The sequence below is a fragment of the Doryrhamphus excisus genome, linkage group LG4 (genome assembly GCF_037039965.1).
Source record: "Doryrhamphus excisus strain RoL-2023G ecotype Guam linkage group LG4, RoL_Dexc_Guam_v1.1, whole genome shotgun sequence".
Lineage (NCBI taxonomy): Eukaryota > Metazoa > Chordata > Actinopteri > Syngnathiformes > Syngnathidae > Doryrhamphus > Doryrhamphus excisus.
Genome location: NC_136360.1, coordinates 11,868,021 through 11,878,183, shown reverse-complemented (window position 1 = coordinate 11,878,183; position 10,163 = coordinate 11,868,021). Strand labels below are relative to the sequence as shown.

The window sequence follows — 10,163 nt, the reverse complement described above, 5'->3', positions numbered from 1 at the left end:
GACGTGTGTTTGAGAAATCAAAAAATGCCGTGACCCGGATTCGAACCGGGGTTGCTGCGGCCACAACGCAGAGTACTAACCACTATACGATCACGGCGAGCTATCCTGTCGGACAACCCAATGCTACGAAAATGTGTTTAAGTAGTATAACATGGTGTATGTTTATATTACTGGTATATTATCCCTCACACCGAGTTTGTCTAATAGCTGCATACAATCATGTATTTGCATGCTAAAACGAATCAAAGTCATTATCAAAGCAAAGAAACAACAAAGGCAGACACCTCGTGATACTAAATTGAAAAGGCTGAAATGCGTTTTCATGTTTACCCTTTAAAGCGCTGACCTTCAAGGAAGTTGGAAAGTTGTTTGGAGCTGGGCGGATTCAAATATCGATACAGATAGTATCAACATCGGTTCTTTACTAAAGCGATAAGATCGATATGTTTGTTCTATTCGATCGATATCGTTCAGTTTTTTTATATTTTTTGTTCAACTGAAAGACTCCCCACGCCATGTAGCTTTCGTTGGGGGGGGGGGCACTGGAATGGACTCATTAACTTATTATATCTTGTTATTTATTATGTATTATTGCACTAAGAATTTGACATTATCCTTTCTGTATTTTTTATTCTCTTGCAGATTAATAAAGCATCTGTTTGTGTAATTGTATTAATTTATTGTAACATTGTCTTATATTGTTGTATTTATATGTTGTTAAATTGTCCACAAATCCATTTGTTGATAAAAAATTTGTATATATTTGTTTGCCTAAAAATGCCTGAAATCTTTGTATCGGCAAAAAAAATATTGGTATCAGGATCAGCAATAATTTAAAAAAATGTGCAGTACCGCCCATCCCAAACTGTTGCCAACAACCTATCAACCTGCCAAGCGTTTCCGAAAAGTAAACTCGTGGTCTCATTTCATTGGCCAAGTGCTTGTCCAATGAGCATTGGCCATCTGTGTCGGGCTGACTTTTTAAGGTTTCATCAAGTCAAACCCACCAAGGTGTTCATCTTCAGATCGGGCTCACCTGCACCAAACACAAGCCGACACCATGAAGTTCCCTGCAGCCTTCTTTGCACTTTTCAACTGGCTGGCGTTTAGTGCTGACGCGACTATCTTTTTCAAGGAGCAGTTTCTGGATAGAGGTATAGTATGGAACATTGCATGACACTTTGTGCCATGTAAAACAATCTGTGCCATGTCTACCTATTGGTTTAAATGTGAGTGTGCTGTTTTGCTCATTTCGTGTGCTGCTGGCCTTTGGGTTTTCGAAGTCAGCTCAAAGTTACCATCAAGCTTAGTGTTGCCACCCCCAAAGGCGTGAGATAAATGCCACTTGACTTGCTTTACTTGTATTGTTTCTGCTTTGACACCACAAGCCTGTTCATCAACTTTGTCCAAACCAACAAATCTAAACTTCGCACAAATGAATGAACACGAAGGAAGTCTGTAGTCCTCATTCATACAGGGCACCTGTCAAATATAAAGAAGTTTTCTCATGTATTTTCTTGGAAAGTAGTTGTGTGATTTGCATGTTAGTTCATTTTATTTCCAGATGGCTGGCTGAGCAGGTGGGTCCAGTCTAAGCACAAGCCAGACTACGGCCAGTGGAAGCTGAGTGCTGGAAAGTTTTTTGGTGATATTAGGTTGGATAAAGGTGAGTGATAGGAAGCTGATTCAGTGGTCTGATGAAATGTTTAATGTTGTAATGATTGGCCTTGAGTAGATGATCTAAGTGGCTTCTCGCTTCTTGATGTTCTGTGGTCTGCAGGTATCCAGACCACCCAGGACGCTCACTTCTACTCCCTCTCGGCCCGCTTCCAGCCCTTCAGCAACGAGGGCAGGACCCTGGTGATCCAGTTCACTGTTAAGCATGAGCAAGTGATCGACTGCGGTGGTGGCTATGTCAAGATGTTCCCCGCCGATGTTGACCAGAGCGACTTGAACTCAGAGTCACCTTTTTACATCATGTTTGGTGAGTGGTCCTTTCATGGCCTTTTCAAGAAGACAGCTCATGAAGCAGAATACGTTTTGGTGTTTACTATTGTCTGGCCTTCTAGTGAGGACCTAACAAACTGATGTCTTGTCTTCAGGTCCTGACATTTGCGGGAGCAGCACACAGAGGGTTCACGTTATGTTCAATTACAAGGGGAAGGGCTACCTCAACAAAAAAAACATCAAATGCAGGGTTGGTACTGCCATTCCATGTTAGACCATCTTTGAGCATTTCAACATCTCCCACTTCCTCCTGACCAGGCAGACGAGCTGACCCACTTGTACACGCTGATCGTCAATCCAGACCAGACGTACGAGGTAAAGATTGACAACAAGCAGGTGGCTTCGGGCTCGTTGGAGGACGACTTTGACATGCTGCCCCCCAAGAAGATCAAGGACCCCCTCGCCAAGAAACCCAGTGACTGGGTGGACCAGGCCACCATCGACGACCCCACTGACACCAAGCCTGAGGTGCCTGATCAGAGGTCCATTCGTGAGGTTCTCCTCAAATAAGTCCAGTACGGCTACTATTTGCAGGCCACACCTGGGTTTTTGATTTGGCCAGCATCATATTGTAAACATGACCTGAAGGAGGTGCACGTAGGAATATAATCAATGTATGTGCCTTTGGCTGGTAAAAAGAATGCAGTCTGGTTGACCAGATTTGGGCAAATTAGTCACCCACAACCTTGTGGAAGTCACAGAACAAGAAGGTGTCAAGCTCAAACCAGTCTTACCACTTACATGTACTGCTTGCTAACGTCACATGACTGGAGTACACTGACGGTTTGTTAGTCCTGTGGACCCCTTTCTCACTGCATCCAACAGTCTCACATCATCCATGCAATTTGTCGTCAGGACTGGGATCAGCCTGAGACCATCTTTGACCCCACATCCAAGAAGCCCAGCGACTGGGACGAGGGCATGGATGGCGAGTGGGAACCTCGCAAGATGCTCAACCCTGAATATAAGGTGGGTCTTGTGGGGCTGAGGATGTGAGACAGATTATCACCCTCAGGTTGTAAGCTTGCACTCTTTGTCATGTGCAGGGAGACTGGAAGCCCCAGCAGATAGACAATCCCGACTACAAAGGTGAATGGATCCACCCTGAGATCGACAACCCGGAGTATATCCACGACGCCACCCTGTACAAGTTTGACAACTTAGGGGTGATAGCCCTGGACCTGTGGCAGGTGAGTCCGCCATCAATTTAAAGACCCCATCATCATGCTGATCATATGGTGAAACACCTCCAATGTGTCTCCCGGCAGGTGAAATCAGGAACCATCTTTGACAACTTTCTCATCACTGATGATGCCAAAATGGCTGAAAGGTTTGGGGAGCTGACCTGGGGAGTCACTATGGTAACAATATGACTATTATTATTTAGACACATTTCAAATGTCACTACACAGAGGAAATAAGTATAAATAATCAGTTCCAGGCCAAACTGTGGCTATCATAAAACCTTTATTAATTGCACAGGTGACTTTTGAGATGTATTTTTGTTTTACCAGAAAACTGTAGTTGGACTATGAATAGTATGACCTCAGAGGCCTTTTCTGGAGCTTTGATATGCTGGCGAGGAGACTGAAGTGACGGACAAGTTGATTAATGTAACTTTGTTCACCAGGAACCAGAGAAGATAATGAGGAAGGAGCAGGACATGCTGGAGATCGAACTGATGGAGGACAAGGTAATGAAGAAACAGAAGAACTTGAAAGGGAAACACAATCATCGTGATGATGAGAAGAAGAAGAAGAAGGAAGAGGAGGAGGAGGAGGAGGAGGAGGAGGAGGAAGAGGAAGAGGAAGAGGAGGAAGGAGAAGAAGAAGAGAAGGAGGCAAGAGGCTACCATCGGGATATAGATGATGAATTATAGAGAGGAGGTGTCTTGTGGACTTAGTTCAGGTTGGGTTCGGTGTGCAAGAGTGAGGGCCGGTAAAATTGAGATTTTTAATGGGTTCCTCTGAAGGGGTGGGGAAAAGGTTTACATGTTTGCTTCTGAGAAGACCCTATTTTAGTGTGCTTAAATCTTTTAGTGTGAACTGTCAGCCAAGTTTACTTTCATTTTCGCTTTTTATTTTGGACCTGCTCTGAAACCAGTAAGGGAGTGACAAACACTTTGTGATGATGTTGAATTAACTCTTATTCCGTCAGTACAGCCACTAATTTTGCATGTATGTACCTACTCTTGCTGTGTATGCATGTGTGGTTAGCTGCAATATTACAGTACCCCTGTGTTGTGAAAAAAGGAAATATGGTACTGAACTTGTGTGAATAAATGAACCCTTCTCAATAGTACCTATTGACCTATTTCTTGGTGCGAGAACATAAAAAGTGGAACATGATGAGACACATGTGCTAAGGCCTCACAATGGGTTATGGCATGTCAATACCGATGGTTCTGTTTGTCTCTTCTGCGAGCTGGTTCTTTGTCCCCATTTGGCTGTTAGTGTCATATTAGAGTCAAAACACAAATATGAATGGTTTGTGTGTTGGAAATCAGTTTTACATTGAGTGTTTTATGAGAGGTCTTATAATTTTGTGCAATTGTTCTCTTTTTACTGGTGCTTGACATTTGCATCATACTTCTAATTGCACAAAGTATGACCAAAAGCGTCGTTGTTTTTGTTGGGTTAAAAAAACAACAAAGAGCCGATTCCTCTTTTCTTAGCGTGCCGGATACAGCGAAAAAAAATCCCGTGAAAAATCACTTCGATGGAAAACGGATCTTCTGATTCTGTACAGAGCTTCGACTTTTAGAGCCTGCTCTATCGCTCATTACACATCAATAGTTTCTTCCGGTAGGTGTCGCCAGTGGCCCAGCCGGCTCCATTGAAGGAGCAGACAGCTGAGTCACTGAGTCACACACACACACATACACACACATACAGAAAATCCAAACATAGCTCATGATAAACAGGAAGAGTGTTGTTGTGCTGTTGTGTTGTTCTGACCTCCAGTAGACCGAGGGCGGTTGGCAGGATGCTGACGGTAACGCTGAGGACTCTCCAGCAGCAGACGTTTAAAATTGACATTAACCCGGAATTGACGGTGAGCGAAAGTTAGCACGGCTAAAAGGTAAACACGGCCATTGGCAGGCTAGCTTGCAGCATAACTAGCTGTAGTCACATGGCCTTCGGTCACGTTATGAGTTTTTTTGTTTTATTTACATTATTTCAATAAGTAATTTAACGTCAGTATAGAAATATGAGAGGACAGAAATTACGTGTTTGGATGTCACTTGAATTAATGTTAGAAGAAAGTACGCTACACTAAGTTAAGGTAGCCAAACAAACAGCGGAAAATCAGCTGTTGCGTTTCAAAGTAAAAGTATGCAGCATTACAGTATATACCACATTCTGTATTTATCAGGGGGTTAAAACTAGTTGTTTGCGTTAATCCGTGAAATTAATTTTACAATTTAGCTTTTGTCACACAATTTAATCTGTCAAAACCATGTAATCAATCGCGTTGAAAGGCACTTTGAAAAGGCATAACGAAGTGTTTGTTTGACTTGAGGATTGACTCGTCTCGGTGTCAGAGAATGACTGTGCAATATTCTACACCATGTACTTATAATTGCAGTATTGGTTATTTTTTAGAGACGCTCCAATCAAGGTTTTATGCTGCAATACTGATCATCCATGAGTGAAATAGGCCGATGCTAATTACATGGATTAATTGTGATTTTTTTTCCATGTATTTATGATTGAGTGCTGTTGGCCAGGGGTGCCGTATAAAGTGTAAAAGGCAGGACAATTCCAAGGTCCCCTGACTGCCAGGGAGCCCCAAAAGTAGGTAATTACTAATACAATTAGTAATTAATTAATACTCCCGCACCCCTGCTATTGGCTACATGATATGAAAATCACCTCAAGTTAGATAATACTGATCAATGGCCGATGGATTGGAGCGTCCCTATTGTTACTACTGTATTACCACAATGTTAACTTTGTCCGCATTTAACTGGAACTCTCAATGTGTAGTTCCAGTCATCATTTCAGTGTCACACATGAAACACACTGCACCAAGTCAGACTGAAATACAAATAGAGTAAAGTTTGTTTATGTTTTGTTGATCAGGTCAAAGCACTGAAGGAGAGAATCGAGGAGGATAGAGGCAAAGATGTGTTGCCAGCTGAGGGACAAAAGCTCATTTATGCAGGTAATGAATACTCACGTCAAACCCGCATTATATGTGAACATGTGGACTTAACTGTTCTCCTTTCCAGGTAAAATATTGAACGATGACACACCATTGAAAGAGTACAATATTAGTGAAAAGAACTTTGTGGTGGTCATGGTCACAAAGGTGAGTGCGCATTGTGTATTACCGTGTACAGCAGTCCCTGCATATTCCCTGCTCTTGTCTCTGCTTTAAATTGATTATTTTTTTTGTGAGAAAAAAATCATCTATACGGGCCGTTTGGCAGTTATTTTGAAAATGTATGCAGAATGCAAGTTGTATTAACTGATTTACTTATTGTACACATTTAATTATATTTCTGTTATTGTGTCCTTGTAGCCTAAAGCAGCTGCTCCCCCTCAAACATCCCCAAAGTTGACACCCCAGTCAGCTCCGCCCCCCTCTTCCCTTTCCTCATCATCAGCAGCAACTAGCGTCCCAACACAAGATACCTCTTTGGCAACACACACGCTGCCGGCACCCACGCCAGCCCCGCAGTCGTCAGAAGCTCTGCCCCCTGCCCCAAAAAACACCCCCACAACTTCTCCCGAAGACACCTCTCCGACGCCGACTGCCGCCACCGCGCCCCCAGCCCCTTCCTCCTCCACCTCCCCGACGACTCCAGCAGAGCAGCTAGAGGAGAAGCCGAAGGAGGAGGCTGAGAGTGGAACATCCGTCCTCTCATCTGCTTCCAGGTTGGACTACTTTGAGGATTTGGAAGCAGGCATGAAAAGCAGAGATTGGTGCATCAAAGCCGTAACAGAAGATCCAGCATGTATGAGCCTTTCACACAGAACCAAGCAAAGTTGGAGATTGCCGTAGCTGTGTGCAATTTCACATAAAGTTAGATAACACAATGAAATGATGATTGAGAAATGCTCCATGAAGCAGGAAGTAGACTGCCCACACGCGCTCTGCTGAGTGTTATGATGTTGTAGTTGTTCACATTGTATTTGTTTGTGTCAGCCTCGTGGATGAGCTGAGCCTGTTAGAGGAAGCGGCATCCATACTTGGTGAGGTCAAATGTGACTGATCCACAAACTGTTAAGCGTCTTTATCCAGCATGCTTCTGCACTCTCTCACCTCCCCACAGTGACTGGCCAGGCCTACGAGAACCTGGTGTCGGAGATCATGTCAATGGGCTACGAGCGGGAGGCGGTGGTGTCAGCTCTTCGGGCCAGTTACAACAACCCGGACCGGGCGGTGGAGTATTTATTGATGGTGAGGAGCCCACGCGGCCGCCATTTTGATCTCAGCCCACCACCTGAGTTTGTAAAGCACGTTTGTGTGACGCAGGGTCTTCCCACTGAAGCAAGCGAGGCACCATCACAAGACACTCCACCTCGTGACGCTCCACCAGACACTGCCGACCCCACCCTGCAACCACCACAACCAGCAACAGCACCCGCAAACCGTAAGAGATGCAACACTATTTCTTTCCTTGTGTTCATCAATTAGTCTTATTTGTGTCTTAAATTGCTTATTTTCTCTTATTAGGTCTTATTAGGTGTATTGGGTAATATGGGTGTAAAAGTAACTGTAAGGGTGTTATGTCTCTAACAATGTTAAAACCCATATGTAGAAGCTTGTAAAAAGTTTTCTGTGCTCTAAATATTCCACTTTCAGGGTCACAGTCGGGTCTGGAACCAATTAATCGTGATAAATGCGGGATTACTGTATCTCTAACCTGGAACAAGTCATAAAATTCAACAAAACGTTTACAAGAAAATATATTTCCAAAGTCGCACAAACAAATGAAGTCAGTTTGAGTGGCAAAAGATTAACTCAGTGTTTTGCTTTTTATTTGTTTTTTGTTACTGCCCCCTGTTCCAAAACAAGCAGCCTTAAGTGGGAGTTACATCCCGATGTACTGTATGTTTTACCACATGCATGGTCTCTGCCATTTTTGAAAATTTGTTGGCCGTGGCCAGCACGCAAAGGACGTAGGGTAGTCAGATGGGTGTGTCGTACTTTTGTCCACATGCGTGTTGCTCGTCGTCCGTCGAAAATTGGTTTGTGAGTGTGGTGTCAGACTCGTGATAATTCCTCTGTATTTTAGAATGTCTTGCAGTTGTTATTGCACTTAGTTTTTTTTACATCATTTTACCATCAGGTCCAGTATCTGGCAGCCAGGCGACCCCTGCCAGGGGAGGTTCTCCATCCACAAGGAACCCTCTGGAGTTCTTGAGGAACCAACCTCAGTTCCAGCAGATGAGGCAGATCATCCAGCAGAACCCGGCCCTCCTGCCTGCCCTGCTGCAGCAGCTGGGTCGAGACAACCCACAGCTACTGCAGGTTAGCCCACAAGCAATGTCAACTCACAACGCCTCCTCTCAAACATTGCCGTCTCGCCTCACATATGCTTGTTTTCACGCAGCAAATCACGCAGCACCAGGAGCGTTTTGTCCAGATGCTGAACGAGCCTCAGGTTGGGGGTGAGGGCATCGAGCCACGGGGATCACCCCACGGCAACTACATCCAGGTCACACCACAGGAGAAGGAGGCCATAGAGAGGGTCAGTAAAGAAGAGTGAAAGCAGAGCTAGCTGTCTCTGTTTTTGTTCACATGTAGTAAGCAGGTGTATTGTCTTGGTTTTTCAGTTAAAAGCGTTGGGTTTCCCAGAAGGCTTGGTCATTCAGGCATACTTCGCCTGTGAGAAGAATGAAAACCTGGCCGCCAACTTCCTGCTGCAACAAGCGTGGGATGACGAGTAGTTGACTCGATGCCTCTTGGGGCAGCCAGAGTAAATTTTCTTTCCCAGCACGCGCTCAAATTCACACTGATGGACGTTAGCTGCAAAGTGGCTCTGTGACGATGGCAGGCATCGTCGCCACTCTCCATCAAGCTTTGGTTAATTTTGTGTGCAGATGATCTCAATAAATGCTGCCTTTGATTGTTACTCCTGGAAGTATTCATAGATGCTCACTGAGCTGAAGCCTTTTATGATGTCATACACGAGGGCCATTACACCTCTGAAGTTTCAAAATGTATTATTCTGGAAGATATTGTTTGAACTCCACTCATTTACTATAATGCTCAGAGTCTGTATAAGAAAGTAGACATTTGTATGCTAGTAGTACTGCAACATCTAGTCATAAAACTCCTGCTTTACGCTATTAAAGGGGACCTATTATGCTTTTTCCACTTTTCTGCACGGTTTCAGAGGGCGTTGTGATGTCACAGAGGAGCAGGCTACCTTATGGGTGTGGCTGTAGGCGCTGTACACTCTGTCCTCCCTTAAGCGCTGCTTCTCTGACGCCAGCTCAGGCAGAAGTTACTGGGCACAAGAGAAAAATATTTTCATATGTCAATGGCATTTCACACAGTGAAATATCAGCCAAACTGTTGCTGAATCCACCGGGAAAGGTGCATTAATGTTGGACATGCTGTGCGTCCACGGTGGAGAGAACCACAGTGCTCACGCTCCGGAACACGGTAGTCCCACAAAAACGTAAAATGACCACATTTCCACTACTGATGTGCTAAGACTGTCAGTCGTTCGAAAACACGGCGCCCTCATGTCTGTCTTCTGACTTCCACGGAACACACTGTGCCTCTGACAAAGTGTGTCCGACAATGAGTGCTCCTCCTCGGGCAGGCGAGGTTGGAGGCAGCGGCCACACATCCCAGTTCTCCCAAGTTCCACGGCACCAGCAGTGCTTCTGACAAAGTGTGTGCAACAATAAGTGCTCCTCCTCGGGCAGGCGAAGTTGGAGGAGCACCAGCGGTGCCTACCCCTTGCGTTCATACACGGTAAGTCAGGGAGCTACCAGTCGCTCCTAAACAATTTTCAATTAGCTATCCACAGTTATTCATTTATGATCAACTCCTACATCAACTACATTAGAAAGTGGGATTTGTTTGTAGTTAGGAAGCACTTTGGGTGTGCGACCAATCACAGCGTAGTGGGCGTGCCCGGACGCGGGCTGTGGGTGGAATAAAAACAGACAGGTACTTGCTGGTGGAAT

The 10,163-nt window shown here is 44.7% G+C and overlaps 2 protein-coding genes and 1 non-coding gene across 4 annotated transcripts; 2 read left to right on the top strand and 1 right to left on the bottom strand.

The window, feature by feature from the left end:
* Window positions 1-25: 25 nt before the first annotated feature.
* trnah-gug (transfer RNA histidin (anticodon GUG)) lies at window positions 26-97 on the bottom strand. The gene has a single exon. It is a non-coding gene; the product is annotated as a tRNA-His (tRNA).
* An 863-nt stretch (window positions 98-960) lies between these two features.
* LOC131129207 (calreticulin-like) lies at window positions 961-4,308 on the top strand. The gene is made up of 9 exons (XM_058072485.2): window positions 961-1,154; window positions 1,565-1,666; window positions 1,781-1,984; window positions 2,103-2,197; window positions 2,266-2,475; window positions 2,863-2,976; window positions 3,054-3,197; window positions 3,276-3,368; window positions 3,638-4,308. Exons 1-9 carry the CDS (start codon window positions 1,061-1,063, stop codon window positions 3,884-3,886), a joined length of 1,305 nt encoding a protein of 434 aa, XP_057928468.2. The 5' UTR covers window positions 961-1,060; the 3' UTR covers window positions 3,887-4,308.
* Window positions 4,309-4,847: 539 nt separating this feature from the next.
* On the top strand, window positions 4,848-9,094 carry rad23ab (RAD23 homolog A, nucleotide excision repair protein b). Of its 2 annotated transcripts, none has more exons than XM_058073060.2 (10): window positions 4,848-5,061; window positions 6,093-6,174; window positions 6,242-6,321; window positions 6,535-6,890; window positions 7,162-7,208; window positions 7,289-7,416; window positions 7,492-7,609; window positions 8,309-8,490; window positions 8,573-8,710; window positions 8,796-9,094. In XM_058073060.2, the coding sequence occupies exons 1-10, from the start codon at window positions 4,993-4,995 to the stop codon at window positions 8,907-8,909; spliced, it is 1,314 nt and encodes a 437-aa protein (XP_057929043.2). In that variant the 5' UTR covers window positions 4,848-4,992; the 3' UTR covers window positions 8,910-9,094. The 2 variants fall into 2 exon arrangements, with proteins under 2 accessions (XP_057929043.2, XP_078646298.1); XM_078790172.1 differs by having other exon boundaries at window positions 4,861-5,088.
* The last annotated feature ends 1,069 nt before the right edge of the window (window positions 9,095-10,163 follow it).